This window comes from Meriones unguiculatus, chromosome 8 (assembly GCF_030254825.1).
Source record: "Meriones unguiculatus strain TT.TT164.6M chromosome 8, Bangor_MerUng_6.1, whole genome shotgun sequence".
In the NCBI taxonomy this organism is placed as follows: Eukaryota; Metazoa; Chordata; class Mammalia; order Rodentia; family Muridae; genus Meriones; species Meriones unguiculatus.
The window spans coordinates 115261698-115288193 of NC_083356.1; the positions used below are offsets into that span (position 1 = coordinate 115261698).

At 44.3% G+C, this 26496-nt stretch overlaps 1 protein-coding gene and 1 long non-coding RNA gene across 9 annotated transcripts in view; one reads left to right on the forward strand and one right to left on the reverse strand.

Annotated features, from left to right (window-relative positions):
* The window catches only part of Znf385b (zinc finger protein 385B), a 383942-nt gene that overhangs the window by 330670 nt on the left and 26776 nt on the right, over positions 1-26496 (forward strand). For all 8 annotated transcript variants that reach the window (XM_060390400.1, XM_060390401.1, XM_060390399.1 and 5 more), the window contains one exon: positions 16469-16631. In XM_060390400.1, coding sequence (XP_060246383.1) covers positions 16469-16631 — 163 coding nt within the window. The remainder of the gene's footprint in view (positions 1-16468; positions 16632-26496) is intronic.
* LOC132656059 (uncharacterized) lies at positions 2040-6484 on the reverse strand. Its single transcript, XR_009594006.1, has 3 exons — positions 6323-6484; positions 4452-4506; positions 2040-2597 (listed from the first exon to the last, which is right to left on the reverse strand). It is a non-coding gene; the product is annotated as an uncharacterized LOC132656059 (long non-coding RNA).

The window sequence follows — 26496 nt, forward strand, 5'->3', positions numbered from 1 at the left end:
CTGCTCTGGCAAAACAGTATGGACAGAGTGACTGAGAGTGGCCTCTTTGGAGGAGAGATAAGCGGCTAAGAAACAATTGAAATACCCCTGCCTCAAAGGGAAGGCCTGGGCAATTTTCATGGACTTGGTTATCTCCCTGGGGAAAGAAAAACGAGAGAGAGAGAGAGAGAGAGAGAGAGAGAGAGAGAGAGAGAGAGGAACTTAAGAGAGAGAGAGAGAGAGAGAGAGGATTTTAAAGCTGTGTGGTGCTAACTGTGCCATGATTTTGGAGAGGACTGGAGCCTCCCGTGGCTAGAACAGCCTCCAGTGGAATGCTGTTGCGTGGGCGCCACCTCTCTGCCTGGTTCTCCACTGACGCTCTTCACACACGCCATCTCTATAACTGCACACAGGCAGTGAAGAGGGGAAGCCTTGAGAGAAAGTAAAGCGGAAGAACCATGTAGTTCTATAGCTAAACCAGACTGGGCTCAGCCAGCCTTGGTGACACTGGCTCATGCCTTTAGTTCTGGCACTCAAGAGGCAGAAGTTGGTGGATCTCTGTAATTCTGAGGTTAGCCTGGACCACATATGAAGAAACCAAGTATGGCTTGTTACATATGTGGCCCATGGTCCTCAAACAGGCATCAGGGACTCCATGACCTCCCCAAATCATGCAGAATAGTTCGTGTTTTCCTATCTGAAGCCACGGTCTCTTAGACAGGTGGCTAAGTTTTCTTCTTGGGGGGGCTGATGTTCAACATCTTTTATCAACATGTTCTCATGTTCTAGATCTTACTTGCCTAAACCTTTTACCTTTCCTTTCTTTTCTCTTGTTCCTTCCCCTTCCTCCCTCCCTCCCTTCCTTTCATTCATTCCTTTCTTCTCCTTTCAGTGGTATTAATGGGGATTTGAGTTGAACCCAGGGTCTCATACTAGGCAAGTCCAGCTGAGCTAAATCACCATGTAAATCCAAAAGCAAGTGAACAAAACCCCTCTACCCCTCTACTCTACCCCTCCCCAGCACACACACACACACACTCCCCCCCGCCTCTCTAGCTCTGTGTTCTAGGGAACATGGAGAATATATGCTGTGTTCACGGATCACACGACTGGTCTGGCAAACAAGGACTCTGAGGACCGCACCACGCTATCAGCGTGTGGGCTTTGACAACGTGACTCAGTGCTCACTGCTCTAAGCTTTCGATCTGACTGAAAAGTGGGCATTCCTAGCACTATCAGTGACCACACACAAGACGACAGGGGAGCAGGATAAGGCTGACTGGGAGGAAGCAGAGCGGTGACGAGGTGAAAGGTGGAAATGACGACCGTTCACAATACACAAAAATGAAGCTGTCAGTACATTGAAAGGAAAATCAGAAAGTTAGGAGCAACACACATGAGCATCTTTTCCCCCAAGTCAAGACAAAGTGGAGGAAGAAGCTGACGAGGGTACTGGGAGGCAGCTGCCCACACAGCTGGCGTTTTCACTGGCATGCAGTTCTAACCCCGTGCACGGATGTCAGTGTAGCTTAATTGCTATGTGTGTGACATGGCCGCTAATGTCACAGATCGGAAGGGGTGCGGTTTAGCAGTAATGCGTGATAATTCTACTGCACCATTGTGAGATGCACCATTGTGAGATGCCCGATATGCACTGCAGATCACATTAAAAAGTACAGTAGTGGGTCTCATGCCTAACGCTTTACCTTGTAAACGTGAAAAGAAATGGAGTTCAGTTTTGAATAAGACGGTGAAAGCTGAGGGGGAAAGCAAATGACTTGTGCTTTTTAATCACACCGACATATTCAAGAGGAAATTTAAAAAAAAAAAAAAACTCTTAAAACAGAAATTTCAAGTAGACACATAAAATTTAAAAAGATTTGCTTCTGTACCTTTGAAATCCTTGTGATATTGTGTGTTCAGGTCAGATCAGCTCTTGAACTGACATAGTAAGAGGAGCAGAGGTTTACAATTTTAAACACATCTGAGATGACTTTGGGTTCTCACCATTAGGAATTTACTTTTCTTCTTCTTTTCAGTTTCTTTGTCATTTATTTATCTATTTAATCACTCCACAACCCGATTCAGCCCGTTCCCTCCTCTCCTCCCAGGCCCACCCTCACAACCCCCTTCCCCTATCCTCCCATCTCCTTTTTCTCAGAGAAGGGGAGACCCCAAGGGGTTCCAACCCACCCTGGGACCTCAAGCTGCAGCAGGTCTAAGCACATCCTCTCCTGCTGAGGCCAGACAAGGCTGCCCAGCTAGGAGAAACGGATCCAAAGGCAGCAACAGAGTCAGAGACAGCCCCTGCTCCAATGATTAGGGGACCCACATGATGACCAAGTGGCACATCTACTACATATGTGTAGGGGCCTAGGTCCAGCCCATGCCAGCTCTTCGGTTGGTGGTTCAGTCTCTGTGAGCCTCCATGGGCCCAGGTTAGTTTACTCTGTAGGTCTTCTTGTGGTGTCCTTGACCCTCTGGCTCTCTCAATCCTTCCTTCCACTCTTCTCCAAACCTCCCAGAGTTCAGCCTATTGTTTGGCTCTGAGTGTTTGCATCTGTTATCATCAGCTGCTGGATGAAACCTCTCAGAAGACAGTCATGATAGGCTCCCGTCTGCAAGCAGAGCAGAGCAGAGTGTCTTTAATGGTGTCAGGGGTTTTGTCAGAGTCTACTCTTCCAGGGGTCCTGAGTTCAATTCCCAGGAACCATATGGTGGCTCACAAACATTTATAATGGGATCTGATTCCCTCTTCTGGCATGCAGGTACACATGCAGACAGAACACTGTATACATAACAGAAATAGATAAAGGAATTTCCTCTTAGAATGATTATACATAGTGGATTGCACACACACACACACACACACACACACACACTTAAAATTTACTGAGTTGACAGCTCAGTAGCAGCATGCCCGAGACCTTGGATTCCATGCCAGTGCTGGAGGAAAGGAGAAACATAAGAGTAACCACAACACCTATTTAAAACTTAGACTAACAACAAAGAGCATTGCCAAGGAAGAGTATTTTGGTTTTGTAGTTCACGATTACCAGCATGTGGGCTGGAGAGACAGTGCACTTGCATTCTTGCAAAAGAACATTGTTTGGTTCCCGGCACCCACGTGGTGGCTCAACACCATGCGAAACTCCACTTCTAACAGACCCAGTGTGCTCTTCTGAACTCCCAAGGCATCCAGCACATACATGGTACACATACATACACAGGCAGAACACTCATACACATAACATAGAATAAGTAAATATACAGTCACCAGCATGTAGTGAAAATGCAAAACAGGCTGTTTTTAGCCCGTTTTTTGTTTAAATTAACTACAGACCATGCAAAGCCTTTCCCTCTGAGGGCCACTTAGGGCCCTGCCTTCAGTGTGTCTCTGAAGACTGCTATTCATCCCATAGGAATGAGTTTCAGTGCTGCTCACACCCACTTTCATTTAGAGTGAGAGATGCAGAACGCTGACTTGGGAATCACAGGTTTCCTTTGTCTTTGATCCATCTGCTAAATGCTCCCAGACAACTGGCTCACCTCCACTGCCTGCTGGCCCGGCTCAAGACGATCGCTCAGGCTTTGCCGTGGAAGGAGATAGTCTGTATTAGGACAGACACCTACAGAGCCCTCCTGTGCTGATCTGGGATTTGATGTCATAGCCAGTTAGTAATGTTGGTTCTGTCGACTTTTTCTTGTGCCGTTTGGGAGGAACGGAAAAGATTAGATTCTAAAGGTTCTAACGGAGCCATTAATAATTTGTTAAGAATCTTGTAATTGAAATGGTTTAAGCCAACAAAAATGCTCCACACATATTTTTAAACTAAAAATACCAGCAGTCACATTTTGTGTTCAGACTATACATTTGCACAGATGGTCAGAGGACGGAGTATGCATCAAGATGTGTAAGTCATGCGAAAATGATAGATCTCCACATTTGCTGAGTGCCACAATAGCATTACTGAGTTTACAGATGTAAATTAAAAAAAACGCGAAGACTGAAAAATACGAATATCTGGCATTCTTTTCCAGCTTGCTAGAGATTTACATACCGAATAATTATCATTTGCATGCATATGCATTTTTATAAATGTGATAAATTCTTATTAATTTGGATTGTATTAACTAGGAATCTTTGGGACTTCAGGTGTGTATGAATGTATAAACTGCATTTTTGTTTGTTCCGAATTCTTACTTAAAGATAGTACATGATTCTTGCAAAGGGGCTTGAAGCCTAAATGCTGGAAACTAGCAGAGATGGATTCTCAAGCCCATGTATGTACTTAACTGCACTGAAAAAGCAATGGTATCATTTCAGTGACTGTACCATGATTTTAACAAGTTGCTTCACCTCTGGCAGCTGACGGTCCCTTTCAAACAGCTTTCTTTTCTCCTTCTCTTTTTTCCCAGCTAACGGCATCATCTCTTCAAAATGTTCTAGTTTTGGACCTTCATGTACTCACCTCTGACATTCTCCCCAGTTTGTAGCCATGTAGTAATGTCTTATACCAATCGCACCTTTAAAGGAAACCAGAAATTTTCTTACTTATTTAACATTTTCTTTAAACAAGATACTGTCACCTAACATCCTCAAAATTCAGATTCCTGAGTGTGCCCACCTCTGATTGAGTTCCTGCCTCTGGCCCTTGTTGCCTTCATCCAAAAGCCACTGGAACTTTGATTTTCCTGAGTACTACAGACCCCTCCCTCCCACTCTAGGTCTAGTTCCTGCTCATCTTTCAGGTCTGACTTTAAATATTTCCTCCTCAAATCATGTTTTCAAGATTTGGTGCTCTAATTTATCCACTCCTCCTACCAGCTTTGTTAAATGTGTCACAGTTAGGAAATATATATATATATATTTATTTATTTATGGAACTCTTTGTTTAACACCCTTCCTCCATTGATCCCATTGATGATGACAGAAGGGCAAAGACTGGATCTGTTCGCCCTTCCCTCTGGTACTAAGCTCAGGGCATGGGAATGATAATAAAAGCAACCTGGTCACTAAGATCATTAAAGTCACTAAATCCATGCTCTATGGTAAAAACTGAACTTAACATGACCTTAAAGGCTACTTCTCCCCCACTCCCCACTACCAAAATAATCCCTCTTGACTCTAGTTCCCCTTCTAGCAGGGCCTGTCTGGTTTTGAACCATCTTTGAGGGCTGTTTCAATCTAGGCTTGGGGCCTCCTTCATTGATCTGCAATATGCTGAAAAGCCTGTTTTTTAATCTTTGATTCAAATCCAAGACCTTCCATTGCTGATATTGTGATTGAGCAATAACAACTGTCTAGAGTTCTCTGTAAACTCTGACTCATCTTCTTTGCTTTGTGTGTCTTTATGAGGTAAAATAAGGCTCTCACAGACAGTGCTTGGTCCTGTGCCTGGCACATGGCGAGCCAGAACAGCAGCCGTGTGTCTGTATTTTTATTTTTGAGTTCAGGAAAATGTGTCGTAGCCTTTATGCTTGAAGCTTTTTTGGAAACTGTGTTTCCTTTCTGGCTGTGTATTCTTCCGTTCTTCAAAGTGACGGGGGCAAGGTGCTCTGATTTCTCTTGAGGCAGCTACCAGCCCCGTATTTATATAAACATGGCTACCCCTCTGCTTTTGGTGCTACATTGCCAACTTCCGGAAGGAGATGACCTCAGATTCTCTTATTTTCCAGTCGTTTAATAAAGCTGATCTGAAATGGCGGAAAAGTGCTTTAGCACCTAAAGCGCTGCTACACTTCATGAAGACTACAGCTCTTCCTAGAAAGTTGGAGTTTAAAATTATTTTCTCTTGGACTTTTTCACTGCCCTCTGCTCTGTCCTCTTTTCTTGTCCATCCCACTTTCCTGGTGACCCTTCTGTCCTGACTGCTGAGCCCCGAATGTCAGATGTCACTGTCTTTTCAAGACTTTCTCCTGAAATAGATTTTTATCCCCGCTGTACATAACTGCTTTCTTGAGATTCTTTTCTCAAACAGATTTCCTTCCCACTGTACTTAATTCCTTTGGACCCTCATCTGTGTCCAAAGATTCATCCATCATCTTGTCATCTAGTTCCCAAATAGTTGTCTACACGGCAGCTAGTTCTTCCTCAGCCAGCAATGGTTGAATCTCCCCAGTGTGCACCGGCAAGCAGCCTAGACAGACACCCAAACAAAATTCTCATTTCCTCCTGAAAAATCTCCCCATCCACCAGAGCTACGTTCTTGTTATCTTTTTTTTTTTTTTTGGCACTTTCTCTGCCGTTTGGTTATACACAATTTAAAGTCAGCTCTGTTTTCCCATCCTCTATCTTAAATGATATTTTGAAGTGATAGAGATTGTATATTCATTCACTCACCTATCCATGTAATAAATATTTATCAGATGGCCACTGCGTTTCAATGAAGAGGAAACCTCCTGCAGGTCCGAACCGTAATGGAGGCTGTGGTCTGATGGGAGAAGACAGAGTTAATCAGATGGCCACTTGAACTCATAAATAAGTTCAGAATAGGGGAGGACTTTTGGAAAACATTGTACAGAGTCAGAAGGAGGGCCCGCGCTAGCATTTGGTGGACTGTTCTCTGAAAGAATCCAAAGTTAGCATGTGACTGCAGGGGTCACGGAAGGGTTCTTCAGGATGGGAGTCTAGCCAGGTTCTGCAGAAGAACAGGAGTCAACGGAGACAAGTCACGAGGGCTAGCTAACTTCCAGGCCCGGGAAAGACGACCTCATGTATTTTACCTGCCTGCAGCCACACTCTTCAGTTTCTGTCTCTGAGAACAAAAGAGAGGGCCCAAACAAAGCATCCAGAAGTAGGGAGGGAGAAGACCAGGCAGGGCGCCAGTATGATGATTTAGGCTCAGGAAGCAACAACAGTGAAGCCTTGTGGATTTTTAAAAACCAAGGAATGACCATGGTCAGCTTTGTGTTTGAAAATACCACTACTGAGAGCCGAGGAAGGTCTTCCTGTGGCCACGGAGAAGGCTTTAAAAGATGACAGCAGGTTTAATCAGGGGGTTGTGACAGTGAGGGAGAATCAACCTAACCAGAAAAGCATCAGGCCGAAATCTGTAGGCTTTGTTACAGGTGTAGAGTGTGATAATGAGGGGCGCCCCGGGTCCTTTCGACACATCCCGAGATGCTGATGATGGAGCTAAGAGGTTCAGAGAGGGAAACTCGCAGTCTGTTACCGTGAGTTCAGTTTTGATTTGTTGTTGTTCAAGATTCAGACTGGACATCCAGAATCTGGTATGCAGGTGGTTTTATGTGCTATAATGTGGGTGCAGTTAGAGAGCAGATTGGAAAGCTTGTGTTAAAACCCAGAAAGGGCTAAGAAAAAACAAGGTTTAATGACTGAGCAAGGAAAGGATGAGCCAGCGAGTGCTCTCTGTACCAGGATTTCTTTTAGATAACCACCTCATTCACTTCATTCAGGTCTCGGGGTAAATTCCCTTCCATAGAGTCTCCTTGGTACCTGAAATGGCATGTCATACCACTTTAGCATGCTACCTTATTCTTCCTTGTTTTTATGGGATGGTGCATCATATTCAGAGAACGTATCACTTACCACTTAACACCCTCTGAAAATATTCTACATGTATATGAATTCATTATTTCTATGTCCCCATAATAGAATGCAAGTTTCAGTTATCTGTGTGTTCCTTCACCTAGAATGGTGCCTGGGAAACAATGGGTATTCAATGAATATCTGTTTCTTGAAGAAAGAGAATGAGCCCCTAATGCTAACTTTCTAATTGTAGATTTTTCTTTCTTGCTCCCATATATATGAACTGGACTCAAGAAAATGTCCAACTAAAGTAACTCACATTGATCTCATCATATGTGATCTCTGAACAACCTTTGCTGTAACTTATAGGTCAGCAGAACATCTGTGGGAGTTGGTTCTCGCCTTCCACGTATGACATCCAGGGAGTGAACTCAGGTCATCAGTCGCAACGGCAAGCGCCTTCACGCCCTCAGCCATCTTGTTGTTTGCAGTAGACCCTATAGTAGCACACAGACTCAGAAAGGGGAATCCAGCAGCAATGGCTGACTAAAATATTTCAGATTTTGTAGGTGAATCAAAGGTGAAGACGTTTCATTCCTATTTTACTTCAAGCAGGCAGAGCTCTTACATATAAATCAGAATGAAAACTTCGGCTTTAATCTGGTGCTTTAGTGTAAAGACACAGTTAGCATGGCAAGGTTATCTGTGGTTTCATTATTTCCACGTAGTTACCTTTGTGTATTATGGGAGTTTATCAGAGTGCTCTTCATATCTACATATTTTATTTAATCTGACTTTTAATGTTACGCTGGGGCTTAGTCCCTAATTGGACGCTTTGAAATATGTATCTTTCTGCAACTGTAAAACAGATTCTCGGGTGAGTAATGATGGATAAGCTAATGCATCAACATAAGAAATGCTGCTAGAGCTGTGTTTAAACCTGTTCCCCGAGCTGGGGCCCTCCCAGTCACTCTGCCCCTGTAGCGGGCATGACAGTTATTATTCGTAGACTAGGAGACACAGTGCAGGTTCTCATCTTAGACTTATTTGGTATCATTTATATAAACGTCCTTATTTTGGAAATGGAAGAGTGTAATGCTTCCTCAGGCTGCTTCGTGGTATGAATGTGAAAGTCCGAGAGCCTGAGTTAAGAGACAGTTGAGAACGTTTGAATTAGTTAGGTGAAGGGCCACAGCAACGGCCCCTGAAAGCTTGCGGTCCTCCGAAACATGCCAGCCCAGAAGTGAAAGTTGAGTCACTGCAAAGTTGGAGATCTACCTCCCAGTTCCAGGGGAGTAGCTAACACCTCCCAGGTTTATATAAAATGTGAAATTTCTTTGAAGGAGGTAGATAGATCACTTCCACTTTTCAATACTTGGAGAAAAAAAAATCCCAAAATAAATCATTCAAAGATAATGAGTAATCACCAACCAATCTTCAATATTTTCCTCTTGTGTCATAAAAACGAAAAATAAAATCTATGTGATTCATAAAATGATCTCAGGGGTTTAGTCCCCGTGTGCACAGTTTTAAAGAAAATTAGGTATTCTCTACATTATAAAAATGATTGTTATCATTTCATATTTTAGTCATGTCAGTGTGCAAAGCACTTACCTTCCTGCGCTAGATATAATCATTTGGAGAGTAGAGCTCATTAAGTGCAGTCTCTGGGGTCAATCAGCCATTCCCCTTTGATCTGAGGTGGTGGAGCACACCTCACCAGGTTCGTTGCTTCGTCTCTCCCAGTTAGACTGTTGGCCGCTTATTAGGAATTCACTGAAGCATGAGGTATTGGCATACACGCTCACTGTGTTCTAGACCTGATCCCCAACTCAGAAGACAGTGTAAGCACCCCTCAAAAATCACAAGACCGCACTGCGAAACGTAAACAGTCTTGTTGCCTTTTAAAGATCCAGCATCTCAGACACTTGAAAATTCCTGGGTAATTTGTAATGACATTTAACAGATCCGCGATGCTAAACTCCTACGCTGAAGAACTCGCGCAGGCGCCCTACCATTTGAGTGGTGAAAGAAAATATTTTTCAAAATGCAATCTCTATAATTGTCATTGTTTAAACAGAATGAAGATGGGGATCATCCATGTTGAACTTCGCCTTAGAGCACGTATAAAAGAAACTTCTTTGCTTCTTTTATTTTATATTTTTTATGAAGATAAATTTTAATTATGGCCTAATTTGAAATGAAATGGAGAACTAGGAAAGAGAGAGATCAGGACTGACCAAATTAAAGGACCCACAGTCAGATCGCAGTTAATACAGGAGCTCCAGAATAACTGTGTCTCTTATGCCTGCTCCCATCAGCCCTAAGTTGGTAATGCAGTGTACGCTTGGATCCCCAAGGGGAGGAGCTAAGACTGCTGGGAATCACATAAAAGTAACAATCCGCCTTCAGACAACTAACGTGAAGTCTAAAACTGGGAGGAGTGCCTGAGCTTTGCTCGCCTGAGACTGTGAGAGACCACCGTGCTCGTTTTCTGAGAGGCCCGTTCCCAGTCTCCCCACCACATTCCAGCAGACCATTAACTCAAGCTGCAGCGCCCTCCCAACGTATCACCTATGGGCAGTCGGTGTGCTTCCGTGCAGCTTTTCACGCCAAGCAGAAACAGGCATCCAGGCTCACAGATGACTAATGGGGCATATTTGAAAAATTACTTTGAAGGGCACTAAAGACCTCAGCGTTTTTAAGGAATGGATTAATTTGTCTCCGCTGAAATGTACAAAGTGAAACGAGGTGTGAGTAAAGCTGGACATCAAACAGTGGCACTCTGGAGCAGTTGTGACCCAAGAACTCTACTTCTGTCTCTAATATTTGATGGAATTTAAATTGGGCCCAAAGAGAATTAACAGTCTAGAGTGCACATCATTTTTCTGCTGGGGAGCCACTGCTTTTCCCTTTAGTGATACAGAAAGCTTTGGGGAATTTGGGGGGTGGGGGTTCTCTGTTGTTCAGACAGTGTGCGTAGAATGCCTTTTTCAGGACGCTGGCCTGCTGCCTGTGGCCTAGCGGATAGGACCTGGGATGAACTGTGGGGCAGTGGTGCCCCCTGGAGTTACACGGACCAGGGCGCTGGCTGCACTGTAGGAACCACAACCAGGTAGATCTCAGAGAAGAGCAAAGACATGGAGTCTCTTTAAGCTCCAAAGTTCAGAGGGGTCGTGGTTTTGTCTGAGCCTTTTGTTTTCAACAGATTCCTAGTAAGTGAAGATTGAATGGAGTCCTATGTAGTTATTGATACTGCAGACAGTATCAGAAGAAAGGTTTAGTAGCCATGTTTGGATGGAGTGAGCCTTTCTCTTGGTAGCATCTGTAGTTTCTCATAGTGTGGCCCTGTGTCTGGAAGTACCAAATCTTATCAGTGCAAAAATACATACTAAAGGGCTTTTACTAGTAAAAAAGAGTTTTGTGGAAAAAAAAATGTGATAAGGCAGAGATTCAAGTAATTATTTAGCTTCTATTCGGTAATTTTTAATATGTTTCTTATCTTATTGATAGATTTCAAAGTGTCACGATTTTATCTCAGATAATTATCAGAGTAGTCTAGCCATGATACAGGATTATAGCTTAGCACACAGGATAAGATCTGTAATGTAAAAACATCACTTTCTATTCAAAATGCTTACTAATAGAGCATTTGATGTGTAATTGGAAAGCACTGTAATGGCTTCCATTTCACAAGGGACGTGATGCTTAAGGTGACAGATCAGCAGCATCTCTCTGTTGTTTTCTCTGTAGCAGTGTGTTTGACAGGAGCTAAAAGCACATAGGCCAGGGAACACTATAGTTCAAGGGTCCGGCACATGCTGTTCTTCTTTCCCCAAAGCGTCTGCTGCTGTGCACTATCATCTCAGAGCCCACCCCAGAGACAGGGCCCAACCTCTGTGCCCTCTTTTGAAGAGCTTCCATGATCCTCTACAGTCTGAAGGGATTTTTTTTTCTGTTCTCCCATGGTTCTTAGTTGCTCTGTCCGTGATGTTCCCACGCTCTGGCTTCAGGTTATTTTTTTCACCTTGAACTTTGGATTGTGGTTTGCATTTCGTTTCCTCCATCTACTGATTCACACGTGATGTTCATTTTTAAAATGACATACTGTCCAACACATGGATTGTGCCGAATTGTTTTTAGAACAATCAGATTTATTAGCCTGTTTATGGTAGTTTATTTGGCATGTTTTACTTAGTATTTTCATTATTTAGATGTTTTATTTCTAATGTGCTGTTGCTTGTTTAAAATCAACTGAGCACCCCCTACAGCCATAACTTGGTCAGACATCAACTAACCGTTGCTGCCCTCCCTCAATGCTGCTGAGCACATTAGTACCTAAGGTAGGAGAGGAGATACCGCAATTTAGATGGTCCATTTTCTTTAATCGGGGAAACAGGTTTGCTTATTTCTTTAAACACAAAGAGGTCTGTTCTGTAAGTGGAGAGTTGGGCACTTCCCACCATCCCAAGAGTCCGCCTTTCCACACACACTGAGCCCCGATTTGACATCATGACTGGAGATGGCAGCCCTACTTCTCGGAACTTAGACCTTCAGTGAAACCAGGAGGCGAGAGCAATATAGATTTTAAAATGTCTCCCAGGGAATACTTTGTTACGTTTTTAATCTTCAGTCAAAACCATGTCTAACTCATTATCTTTTTTATTCGGACCAGTGAGGTTCTGAATTCTGAGAAATGTTGAGGATTTGGAAAATCGAAGGGTCTTGGTACTGAAGAGAATTAATGGGGGGGGGGATGTATGCCTGGATGTCCTGTCTTGTGAAGGTGGTTTTGCCAGTGGACAGTGGGTGTCCCGGGAGCTATAGACATGGCCTGTAAAGTACGAGGCCATCAGGCCCTAGGTGGAGGTCAGGTAGTCCTTCCAGCAACCCTTCCTATGTCTGCAGTTCTTCCTAGGGGCTCTCGTCTTTCTTCTCCTTCTTCACTGCTCAGACTCAAACCCAGGTTCTGTGCAGCAAAGCGTGGGCCCTACTGCCAAGCCACATCTTCAAGCACTGGGCACCGGCAGGTGGGGTTACAGCAGCACCCTTGATGCCGTTGGCACTAGACGGCCATCTGCTGCTGCTCAGTCCCTGGGCTGCCAGGAAAGTCAGCCCCGGCCCAGCAAGTCCATTGTCTGATTGCGCGTCACCTGGTCCCATGAGCTCCCTGGCTCTCGTCCTTGGCTCTTTCACTCCTCAATTAAGGTGCTTCCTTGCTAATGAAGTAGGGTCAGTGTTGTTACTACTTAACAGTGTCTCACTTTCGCTTGAAGATCTGCCCAGGAGGCAGAAGCTGTTGACACTGCATCAGATAAAGTACCGGGGACAGCAAAGTGCCACTCAGCAAAAATGTCCTAGGGAAGTAGAGGTGTGCCAAGTGAGAGGGAGGGTGCCTACCACGCTCTCTGTTCCTCCACCAGCTACTTCACTTGCCACAAATGCCAGTCAGCTGAGCCACAGACCCTCAATGCCTGCTTCTCCATGCCCCAAACTCAGAAGAAGATCGGGTCACATTGTGGAAGAGACCTCCACGTGCAGTGAGGTATCACCTAGCTGTGTCTTTATCTCGAGTGCTGACTGACGCTGTTAGCTCCCTGCCCTGATGCCAGGAAATAGTAATGAGGAAATCACGCTCTGTTCATCTTGTACTTGAAAGTTATATTTAGAGAATCGTGTTCTTGAGCCAAAGGGCATCAAATAACCCTGAACCACTCAGGGCACTTGAAAAGATGAGGTATTGAAAGGTGTACTTGGAACCTTGCATGGTGCCATGTGCTTGTCATTCTAGCACTTGGGACAAGGAGGCGGAGGGTCAGGGGTTCAAGGCCAGCCTCTGCTGCATAGTGAGTTGCAGATTGGACTTGGCTACAGAGCCTCTCTCAAATTTTAAAAGGGGGGATAGCTTAGTACCTTGTAGAAATTAGTATATAACAAAAAAGTGGGACTTTAGGGCTTTCTCAGCTACTCGTTAAAAGGACTGGGGAAAAGGATTGGGGCTAATGCATTATCTTTCTCCAAAATTAGGTAGCTATTTCCTATTCATAGAAATTTCGGCAATGATAAGGTCTAAGGCCTTCCTGTTATTTAAAGCAGTGTGCTGCCTTTGTAACTTTTCAGTGCTAACAGAATTATAGTGTAAACTTATTGTAGTCGTAGGCATCTACGTGTGGGTACATAATTAAATGGAGATATTCATCTAAACACTTCATAGCTACCAGATGCCTTCCCAGACACCCTCTGTGGCTGTTGGTGAGGTGTCTGCCTTTAGTGTATATAGTTTCCCATTTGTGAGGCACTGGCTGATAAAGCAGTCTGCCACGAGATACCGTGAGGATCAAGTGGGCTAATTCATGCAGTGTGTGCTCAGCCTGGAACAGTGCTCAGGAACATTAGTCATCACTATTATTTCCATTAGGCACTTTTAAATTGCATTCATTTTCCTAGCTTATGCCTATTGTTCTGGTGTGCTTTCTGTTGCTGCGATAAAGACTGTAGCTGAGAACAGCTTAGAGGAAGAAGGCACTTTCAGGTCATAATCCAAGACTGAAGGAAGTCTGAGCAGGGACTAGACCAGAAACCAATAAGGAACCCTGCTTGCTCGTTCACTCCCTGGGTTCTGTTCAACCGTCTTTCTTATACAGTCTAGGACTCCTGCCTAAGTCAATTATCAATCAAGAAAATGCCCCAGGGATGGGCCTACAGGCCCATCTGATCAAGGCAATCCCCCAGTTGAGACTCCCTCCAAGGATAACTATGAGCTGTGGCAACATGACCAGAACTACACAGCTACCCTTGACTTCACCTTTCTTGGCTAACAGAAGAAAGTCTTAAGTACGCTTTTTCTTTTTGCTTAGGAATTTTTTTTTAACTTTGGCAAAGAATATGAGAAATCCGTCAGCCTACTGAGAAAGAGCAATGATAAGTCAATGAAAAACTGAAATTACAATTGCAGGGAAATACTGAGAAAAGCAGAAGTGCGCTCACCACAGGCCTTGGGGGACAAAGGTCATACACAAGGGAAGTCATGGAAGTACTTTTAGTTGTAATGCAAAATAAACGCACCCCCTGATTACACTTCTGTCAAGGCAGCAAATCCCTGTTTTCACATCCGTTTTCTAGCCCACATGAAAACCACCACAAAGTCAGAGAGCTCTGAAAACCGCCGAGTCCCCTCCAATGGGACAGCACACGTACAGGTAGGACGTTCGACTCGTTGCGTCTTTCCCTCATCTTCAGAGCTAGAGCTCAGCCAGAACGCCCACCGTCCTTCATCTCATCACGCGTGCATTCAGCTAAGCCAGGCCTCCCCCACGGCGGTGCACAGTGATGGGGCATTGAAGTGGTGTTCCCAGTCACCATAGAAACAAGTGAGCTAAGTTGCTGGAGATAGTGAAGTTGCGTGTCTTCTGCTGGAGTTGGAACAAAACAAGCCGGGAAGTCAGGAAAACATTTCAACACACACATACCCTCAGACGGCACTCGGGCTAATGTGGCATTTTGGAAGAACACTCTATATTGAGTAATGACCAGTAAACCGGTTGGCTTCACTTAAGCAAAGGACTACTGGTATTGAGTAACGTTTCCAGGAACTTGACCTACTATTATAATGGGAACAATTTGTTATATTCATATCCTCGTGATTTTAACCCCCAGACTAGCCTGTATTCACCGTGTTTCCTTGTCCATTGTCCCTTTCTCATAATCAATCAAGAAACATAATTAGCTATGCTAGAAAGCCTCCCCACGTGGAATCTGTGGCATCATGCATTCGCTGAAGAGTTCCATCCCTGCGATATCCTGCTCCCACGCCTGGATGCCACTGGCCTTCTCTTGCAGATAGTCTATCACGTGTTCAGTGTAAACCCGCTGCACCGTACACACGCCTCTGTTTCCTCGGCCAGAATTCTCCCACCCAACGTGAACTTTCTTCTGCCAGTTCGTGTGTAACTCTTCCTTCAGCCGTTCCCTCAAAAGCTGCCCGTTTTAGGAAATCTCCTCAAGACTACTCACGATGATCCCTTTTGCTTTTGCTCTGCCTCTGCTCATGCCGCCTTTGCCCACTTCCTCATGAGTGGATCTGCATTGCACCTGTTGCCTCACGGTCCTATGAACTTTTGGTGGCCTTGATCCTTTTTAGACACACTCAGATTCTAATGAAAACTGACAAAGGAAAAAGTATTAGCTTAAAAATCCTCTAATAAACCCCCATCTTGTTTACATAAAATTTCTCATGTATGTCGCTTTATACCTAAACCAGTATATTCACTGTGTCTTCTAGGTTTATTGTAGTTTAGTGTTGTCTCTTGTCTCGCTTTCTACTTCCTTTGACCTGGTATGGAAGTCACAGTGCTACATACACTTTATGTATGAGAATTTAATGCTAACTGCTTTGATGTGAGAATCTCATCTGAGATCAAGGACTGTCCTCACCTCCCTTGTGGCATGAGCTATAATTGGAACTGGAATCATGCACGATAAGGCATGTAGATGCCTCAGAATGTAGTGCCATCCTCACTCAGCAGCATCCCTCGGCCTGTCGCTTCGTCACTCTAGTCGCTCTCGGAGCAGAGACCAGGGGAGACTAGGTGCGGAGCAGACAGGCTTTATGGAGTGAGCAGGGGTGACTGCGGAAGTCCCTGTCTGCAAGCCTGGATAGGATACTCAGTGCGGATGCTGCCAGCCAAATGTCAAGAAAGCAATCGTCCCCAGCATGAGCAGGGGTGAGAGGGCACTGCTGACCCACCTCACCGTCCTCATGCTTTTGATCCTGTGGTCTACTGACGGAATTTCTAGGTTTTCAAAGACACAAGTCCTCTGGCAGACAGCAAGGTTGGATATGTCGAAACGTCTTAGATAAATGCCTGAAATGTAGTCAAGCACTCACTTGTAAATGTCTGTGGTACCTATGACTGATTGTATTTTTTTCCTGCATGCTCATCCATCGTGGTGTTTGTAAGTAGCAAAACAATGAGCCTGATTTGTTCTCCTTTGTAGAGCCAGGCCGAGGCCCACTACAAAGGAAGTAAACATGCCAAGAAGGTCAAAGCACTAGAGGCAACGAAAAATAAACCCAAAATGGTTTCTTCCAAGGACAGCGCAAAGGCTAATCCCAGCTGCTCCGTCAGGCCAGTCACAGGCGACAGCTCTGACAAATCAGGTCAATGACACTTTTCGTTCTTTGGCATTGTCTTGTCCCTCCCGCTCCCCTGCCCCAACCCCGCCTTCCTCCCCCTTGGATGTTGCATGTTACTCTCCATGATTTATTTTTGTAATATGATATGTTTCCCTCACAGGAAGGAGTGTGTGTTAGCACAGAATGTAAACATTTGATATGTTGCCATTCCATGTTGTAAAATATATATATTTAAATATATATGTGTATATAAGTATATATGTATCAAAATAAGCAAAGACTGTTGGTCCCATGTTCATGCAAAAATCAAGGAATGGATATAAAACAGTGGTATTATTCCTTTCTGTTCCTTTTATGTTTGGTTTGTGTTACAGGTTCTTTTGGACAAGGGATTTTTAAACCTGTTAATAATATATATTATTATGTTAATAATATATATAACATATGTATTATCCTCTAATCTCAGTGAAGAGTTGGGGGATAACATTTTCTGAGGGAATGACATAACAGATTCTGATTCTTTAACACTTCTATGAAGCTCTTCTCTGAATTACAAATAGACCCAAATAATTTAAAGGAATTATTTACGAAGCCAAGAATTGCTTAACAGAAATCCTTACTATATCATTAGAAAAGTGCTGTTGGTGGAAGAGCCTCATAAGAAAATCCTTTCATACAGAACCTGTAATATCTGAGTGAGTTCTTTCAGTGGGAAACAAAATTCTCTCTGTCTCTTGCAGCGTGGATACCATGAAATTGGGTGTTGATAGGCTCGCTCTCACAGCTGCCCTTGGGACCCGTGATGGATTTGTCATCCTGTTTTAGTGGCTAGCTGAGGAACGGTGTCTGTAAAAGGACACTAGGAGGACGTGTCCCTTTCTTTATGTTTGACTCTGGCGTTAGAGACTTCTATGTTTTGGGAAATACACACTTCAGGTTCTCTCCTGATCGTCAAAATCCCTATAGCACTTGAGGAGGAAGCTGAAGAATGCTTACCCATGACTGCCCAGGGCCACTAGAGACAGGCAAATCCATTACCGTAAGAGGAGAGTTCAGAAAGCCTCTTCAAATAAGAAAACTATGTACAAAGGAAACGTTATTGCTTAAGTCCTGTAGATTCTGGCTCCAAAAGCATGGAAGCCTAGGATTAAGCTGCCAGATTTCGTGTCTATAATAATGATCCTTTGTGCTTTCTAGGAGAGGGTCACCAAATCTTCCCATGTGCTAAGTCCTGGAGTGTTTCACAGCACTTCTAACCTTGTAACAGAACCCCCATAGAGGCGAATGGAAAGCCTAGTATTTAACCTATGCCTCAAGCACTTATTAGCGTACATACCAAACACCGTCTTCATGTGTGCAGTGTCACAACCAGCATCGCAGCTCAAGGTGAGGCCATTGTCAAGGCAGTTGTCTGCTAGCAGTTGCCCTGCCTCTGGAAGAGCAAAATCCATCCGCAGTCCGGTCCCCTGACTTCCCACCAGCTTTCATTTTCCAGAGAGTACTGTTGCCTTTATGGAACAATACTCTGCCAGAGGTTTTATTACCCGACTCGTTGTCTTCACCTCCAGCAGAATGTACAAGTAAAAAGATAAAAGAATGGACTTAGTGTCACCCCATTCCTCCGGTGTACTTTGTGGCTTGAGCTAATCAAGTAGGCAGTGGGCTCGATAAATACTCCCAACGCTGCAACTGAATGTGCTCAGCATTTCATGTGAGCCCCATAACCATCTGGGAATTGTGTTTGCTCTAAGGATGGCAGTAAAAGTAATGAGCAGAAAGTGAACTAGAAAGAGTCAAAGAGAAGAGGAGATAGAATCAAAGAATCAAGGAGAGAGCAACGTGGACGTAGAAAATGCAAGAGGCTCGGTTATGATCACAGCTCTCAGGCCTATAGGGTAGCCAGTGAAGACTGTTGAAATACGCTTCAACAATTCAAGGTTTTTCTTCCAACGTTGGAACGTTGGCATTCGTGGAGGACTGGTGTTCACAAACAAAGGGACCTCCTAGGCAGCTATGTTTGCCCAGTGAGCTACTGAAACGATCGAGGGCTAAGAATGCAGGTGAGATTAACAAAGAAAGAGGACCAAGGTTCAGGCAAAACCCTGGGAGATGAGAGTGGAGAGATGAAAACAGAAATTGGAATGGCTGCATTTCGAAGGTAAACATGAGGTGGCTGCATTTCGAAGGTAAACATGAGGTGTTCTTTAACCCTGAGATCTCAGCTTCCCCTGTGAGGGTTCCGAAAACCTCCTGCCACTGTACCTGTAGTCTCTCAGCATGTAAATCTCTCACTGGGAGATGCTCCAGGTGTGGACCAGGGATGAGGAAAATGTGTGTATTTGGAGCACCTCACTTTCCATGACACCTTACTCAAAAATCTACATATTTGCAAAACACATCGATTAGATTACCCATGGCTTGTAATATATTAATGTGAATGAAATATGCTATTTCTATGATGGCCAACGTAACACAAACATCAATGGGGGACAGTGTTTTTAAAATAACTGAGTTGTACTTGTTAGGTGTATGTTCTTTTGTCCCCTTTAGCTGAAACTAGTTTCTAAGTAAGAATTCCTTTGTGTTTTGTATAATTTCCAAAGGAGGAAATTAGAAGCTTTACCCAACTAGAGAATCTGACATAAGTAACCTAACCAAGGATCACTTGCTAACCACCTATTTCTAAGTCCTTGAACTGCTTTTTGTCAGTATTACATATTCTAGTCAGTACTTTTCATTCATTTAAAACCCCACGTAGGAAAAACAGAAGACAGGAAAGCCAGTTCTTTCTAACTGGCCTGGGTAGAATGGTGTGAGAAAGTGAGAGGAGGAGGACCGGAGGCGAATTGTGATACCTGCCTGACAGAAATGCCTCTCTCAGACCGCACTGCCTCTGAAGACACAGCCAAAACTGAGTCACTCACAGGGACTCCATGGTTGATTACCAAATCCTGTGAGACTGAAATTCGCCCAGTAATGGTCTTTTCTTCTGGATAGAGTCCCGGGCCACTGGTTTTAGGCAGCAACTGTGATGCCTAGGGTTTTGGATGAGAAGAAGGCAGCCACCCGATGCCTGAACCCTCAACAATGTGGGGAACTGCTTTCACCACACAATTTACTAACCCTGCTTCTTTTCATATCAACTTAGCAGCAGAAAGTTGTTGAAGGGAAGCAAATTTCGAAGGAAAAGAAAGAATGAGGCGTTGAGGGAGAAAGCTTTCAGGAGAACAGCATTCTGGGATTCATTGAGTACCACTGGACATAAGACGAGGACTTGGAGTATCTGCTGAGGTACATGGAGGCCTCTGAAGACCTCTCTGGGATCCTTCATGCTCCCCAAGAGCACACACAGTTCATTCTGACATGTGCACTTCCCGTGTTGCAGGGGTTTGATGAGTCTTTCTACCCGCTACCTTGACACTTGGTGCAACCATTTCTCTCCTTTATGTTATATTTGGAGATATAATTTGGCTCACGTTGAATCTGGGTCTGTACAATACAGAGAGATTTGTTATAATAGAGCCAACAGATGTAAGAATGTCAGGATGACATGGCAAGCTCTCTGGGTCTTTCTCTCAGGTCAGTAAACAAAGTAGGTTTAAAATACAATAGCAGGTGTCTCATTTATAGGAAATCCCAACTGCATGATTTTCAAAGGCTAATGAAAGTTGAGTAAGAATAGCTGCCCCACTCAATTCTTAAAAGCTGAGGTAGAATTAAGTGTAAAATACAGACAAGTAGCTTTCTGGTCTCCCAGGATCTGCCCCAACTTTTAATGGTGCTTCCGTGGGTGTTGGGAACATAGTGGGAAGGGGGAGGAATGTATTTGGGGAGAATTAGGGTCAGAACACAGCAAGCATTAGGCAGCTTCAGGAAGACAGCCGGAACAGATAGGCCAGACACTGCACCCAGATCTCTCCCCGGAGCACAAGTGTCGCAACGGCATGAGGCACTGCCCATCCGGTGATGATGTGGCCCCCACCCCCAGATCACATTGAAGGCTCTTTTGTGACAGCATTTCAGAACTTGGTACAGGCTCAGACTCACAGAGCCTTCACAGGAAACCTTATTTCTTACAAATAACGAACCATCAATACAATCAGCCATATCCCATAGCCCCAGGCTTTATATTAGGCCTTTTAAAAATTAATGAACTAATACAATGCAGAAAAACATTTCTGGTTCAAAGTATATTAAAGTGACTTAAAACTAGGAAGACTTTTAAATGGTTGTTCTCTAAGCAAGGGAAGACATGAGGAGCGATTTCAAGTGTCCAGCTAAATTTACAAATGCAGTTTAGAGCAAAAGCAACGAACGCAGCATGCTCTGCATGAAATACGGCCACAGGACCTTCATAAACATGCCACGCTTGCAAGACACGGGCACATAAGTGTTTCCGCGAGGACCCTTCAGGAGCCCGGCAACAAGTAGGGCTAAAGCCAGTGCCCACCTTTTCTTCAATCACGTTCCAACCAGGGTCTCCGTGCAGTTGGTTGTCCTCTATAACAGCCACTCTGGACCGGCTTCGGCAGGTCAACCGAGCCTTCCACAGGGCTGGCCTAAGAACACCCTACATATCAGATATCTCCATTATAAGCCATAACAGTAGCAAAATTACAGTTATGAAGTTGCAGTGAAAATGGGAGTTTAGGGAGTCACCACAACATGAGGGAAAGGTTGAGGACCCCCACTGCTCTGTACTGTAGTGTGATAGTGTGTGTGTGTGTGTGTGTGTGTGTGTGTGTGTGTGTGTGTGTGTTAGATGAAGGGGTGCAGCAGCGAATAGAAAGATTTTTTTCCCCTCCTCTAAGGGCTTCTCAGTCTAGCAATAGTTAAGATTGGAAATTCGTGATATAAATATAACTAATCTGTAGCCACCACCTTCAGGTTGCTCCCAAGACTATGGTAACGGTGAAGAAGTGCGTCTCGCCCAGCATCTCGAGTGGCAGACCCTGCGGGAGCCATCCCAGTAGAGTCAGGGAGAACCAGGGACTCCTGTTCCAGCTCACTCTGATCCCAGTCACTTCTCAGCTTCCCCGACTTAGAGCAACACAAGCAAGAATACCGGGGGAGGTGGCGAGGGGGTGCATACTTAACTTTTCAGCGGCCACTGACGCTTTAGGTATGCCAATGACCGTGAGAGGGACAGCATACGCTCCAGTTTTTGTTTGTTTGTTTGTTTGGTTGGTTTTTTTGTTGTTGTTGTTGTTGTTTTGATAATCCTAAAGTTCTTATGCAGCTCTTACCTATAGTGTTTAACTGTAATAGGAAGAAGCTTTATTTTGGAAGTGATACATTTTTTATTTAAGGGAAAATTTGAATAAAACCATTCATCTCATGGCTGGAGAGTTGGCCCAATGGTTAAGAGCACCGGCTGCTCTTCCAGGGAACCTGGGTTCAATTCCCAGCACCCATGTGGCAGCTCACAACTGTCTGTAACGGTTCCAGGGGATCCGATGCCCTCACACACACACATACATGTAGGCAAAATATCAGTGCACGTAAAATAAAAATAATACATTATTTAAAAACAAACAAACAAACAAACCACTCATCAGGTTACAGCACACGAGAAGTATCGCTGAAGTTCCAGCTGACAAACGTAGATGCGGCATGTCTAGAGACAAACAACACTGACTGGGATGAAGCCAGAAGGACACTTCCAGCACGGCACAGACCTGACCCTTCCTTCAAAAGGATACGTTTTGGTTCCCTCCGGTGCTTGTCCACCAGAATTTAAAGCCATTCCATTTAAAGCTGGCAGTGAGGACATGGGGATTATTTTGTTGCTTCACACCCATGACCTTTGGAGACTATGAGATGGCAATGGAGTTCCCAGGTCAGGACACCTCCGTGCAGCTCATCTCTGCAATTGTTTTGCGTGGGGGCCAGTCCCTAGGTGTGAACAGAAAGCTGTTATCAACTCGTGCAACCGTTCAGTGTGATTTTCCCAGGAAGGCTTGCTTTTCAGTTGCTTACGTTTGCCCTATTGCCCTGTGAAAGAACATCTTCAGTTTTGTCGAAGAGTGCCCCTGGCAAAGACTCATCCTTTGGTCCCCATGCGTGTTTACTACTTTTTATGTGTTGTCATAAATGGAGCCAAGTTTTCCAAAAGGCAGCTTCTCGTTTGCACTGACTGCCACTGCATTCCATCTGTCAGCCAGCAAGGTCTTCCTAAGTGCGCCTTCTCCCTTCCAGTACCCAGCAGTAGGACCTTCCGCTGTTAAACAGAAGAAAATAATAGTTTCTTGCTCTGACCGTGCCTGTCATTTGTAGACAAGTGCCATCATAAATTTGGTATACATCTATCCAGATCCATGGAGCCAAGATTTACTAGCCCTCATAAAATAATAGATTAACTGTATTTATGACAAACATCTTAAGCCTAAAATTCAGGGGTACAATCATGTAGAACATAAATGAGCCCTATCTGTCTGGAGAGAGCAGGCCATTATACTAAAGCTCATACACTCCTGAGATGTTCATATATCATGAAGACTTTCAAAGGAAATTTCAGAAGCGAAAGTGCCTCCATCTTTGCTCATGCCTGCTGAGGATGACAGGAGCAACCGGCCAGGTGAAGCTAGTAGCTCCTTAAATATTTGTCTCCACCCGAAGCTAACTGCTACAACTTGTGGCCATTTGCAGCAGCTTCAAGAAAAAGAATGCTGAGGTTTTACTATCATGCTTCCTGCTCTTAAAAGCTGCTCCCTAGTGTTGCTTTTTTTTCTTTTTTTAAGTGAACCAGGGGAAAAAAAGGTGAGACGGATATATGATCGACCTGTTAACTTATGATTTACTGGGGACATGTTCTAAGCCACACCCCCCGCTCCATAAGCTGTGGGTTGTGCTTCATTAAGCTTATCACCTTTACAGACTTCCCTCATCTTCAGTTCTTTCTATTTCAAGTCGTATTCACCTCTTTTGACGACCCTTATTCACAACATTTCTGCCTTGAAAAGCTACTAGAATGGAAAAGACTTTGTACATACACTGAGTAATTTTGTATAACCACAAATGCCCTTGAGATTTCAACAAAGGTTATTATTTATATTTTAATGGCATTCCTTTTATTTGCTTCAGGAAAAATTCTCTTGTTGTGGCATATTTTTCTGACAAGGCTGGCTGCTCACATAGAGCTACTCAATAAGTATTTTATATTCTGTGTGCCAGGCACGTATGTGAGACAGTTTTTTTTTTTTAGGATGCTGGGCCCAGTCCTAACAGCATCATCTAATACCACACAAAAATCAAACGTTCAGAAGCAGATTCCTTAACCCCTGCCTCGCTCAAGTACGCCCGGATGTAGTTTGACCCTCCCCACCTAGAGAGCTCCAGGGTCAGCCTTGGCAATGTCCAGGGGGGCTCACTTGACAACTGTGCAGAATGTAAGGGCATTAAGGACAAGGTTTTTTTTACACAGAGACCTACAGACGTTGTGGACGTCAGAGGGGCCCAGGTAGAGCTGTGTTGTAGCTGCAGAGGCACCAGTGGACCACGCCCACACTGCCCAGAAGAACTGTGGTGTCAGGGACATCTCCAGAATCTCCTGACAGACAATGGCCAGTGGTGCAGCAGATGGGGGAGCTGTCTTCCTAATACCGAAACTGTGTAGTTCCAGTGTGTCAGCCTGAGAGAACACAAACATGAAGGCATGGGGTTCGAACCTGTGAGAGCTGCAGCTGTAGCAAGCAAAGCCATAAAGTCTTTCTTCTTGCCTCTTTCTGCCTTTTAGAGCGAAAATGCCTAAACCATCCCACTGTCACATTTTGGAAATAGCTCATTTGGTTTCCACAGACTCAGAGCTACAGGGAACTGACCTTATGCAGAACAGTGCCTTCTATTGCATTCACCTGATTTGGTTGAGACTCTGGGCTTTGGACTTTTGAGTCTGGGACAAGCTAAGATTCTGAAGCAATTGGAATGGGTGAATGAATTTTGCATGTGAGGAGATGAAGGTGGAAGTCTGTAGTTTGAATGTCCCCTCCAAAGCTCATGATGAATTTGTTTCACTTGACATAGCACAAAAGCTATCTAGAAAGCAGATAGCTGTGCTACATGGAAAGTGGGCCCTCCCGAGAACACCAGATTTTTAAATGTCTTGATTCTAGACTGTCCAGTCTCCAAATTAGAGGAACAAATTTACAGTGTTTATAAAGTGCTCAGTCCGTGGTAGTTTGTCATAGGAGGAGAGACTGGGCGGAGACACAGCAAAGCTAAGGATGATTACCATATAACTAGGGATGATCTTGGGGCCCATGCTATGCCAAGTGTTTAAATACACTGTTTTACTTATGGGCTATACGTCTTCTGACGGAAAGTGAGGCCTAGAGAAAGGGAGAAGAGACTAGGAGGACATCTTCAGGTTGAGGGTAGTTACAAGATCACCCAGGCCACCCCTCAGCTTCTCTCCTATGATGGGCTAGCCTTTGGAAAAGCTTTGTGGACTATAGTACTGTATGCTTTTTAAAAGGATGCTCAGGAATGTTTTATTTACTAAGTAGCACTCTTCGAATTCTCTTGTCTGAAAAGCTACATTGTTCCTTTTCCCAGCTTGCTTTCCCTGCTGGTTTTGTTGTCGTTGCCATTGTTTTGCTTTGTTTTGAATCAAGTTAGGCTGAGCATGGTGCCCATGCCTCTACTCCTAGCGCTGGGGAGACAGAGGGCAGAACTCTGTGGCTCTTAGGTAAGCCTGGTCCACGTGGCAAGTTCTAGCCCAGCCAGGAATACATAGTGAGATTCAAGTGGTCAGTGGATTTGCATAATGATACGTTAGTCAAAGTGTGATCTCTGAGTGCCATTTACCTGCATTGCAGCTACTGTATAGTGAAAGGAATATGAACTTAAAGTCAAGCCCTTTAGTTCCACCTCTCTTTGATATAATTTTGACTGAGTCATGCTTTCTGACCTATTGACTCATCTCTAATACCTATCTCCTAAGGTTGTCAAGATTAATGAGCTAAAAAATAATGCTAGGTGCTCAGCGAAGCGCCCAACAGGTAACAGGCACCGAAAAACTGGTAGTCATAAAAAGCAACCATTTGCTCACAGGCACTCAAGGCCCTGCCCCTTCCTCTACCATCACTGACACACTGACACGCAACAATGGCCTGCACGCAAATTCCCTTTATGTGCCTCTTTATTATCTCGGAGTAATTATACGCACATGTGTTTTCATTCCAGGACATTGAGGCTTGATGAGCCCGGTACCCTGTGAGACATTTAAAATGTTCCAAGAAAACCCTTTGGGTCTTCCTCGTGTTTCTGATCCTCTTGCTGGCTTAAGTGCCCTGTCCAATCCGTCCTCTGTCATCGCTAGTGCCCTGGTCCGCGCATGGCGGTCACATAGGTAGCTTGCATCGGATGAATACTTTGAAGGAAAATTTAGTGGTGGAGGCCCTGGCTCCTGCCCTAGACAGTGGGTGGGTCGGCAAGACGCCAGTTAGCTCTTGTGTGTCCCCCAGTCAGTGTGAAGGAAGCCAGGCCACAGCGTTGAACACAGGTACAACCCAACACGCTTCCAGTGTTTAGAGAGAATTTGGGTGTTGAAGGTTGATCAGTGTAGCTCGAGCTGGAACCAGTCTTGACCCCTGAGATCAAAGATTTAGAGGACACGGGTGATCTGAATGAGAAACACGCCCTGCCTGGCAAAGCCAGATGGCATTTGTGTCGATCAGTAAGAATTTTGTCAGCTCAGATATTTAATTCCCAGCTATGAAACTTTCTTGGCATATGGCATTTACTTGGTGATTCTTCTGTCTTGTTAATGACTAAACCTCTAACTATACTTTTTTTTTCTTTTTAAATGTGAAATGGCAAAAATAAATACTAGAATTTTTCTCACAATAGAGATTATTCTTGCTTTTAGATATTTGAATTTCTGTCTGAA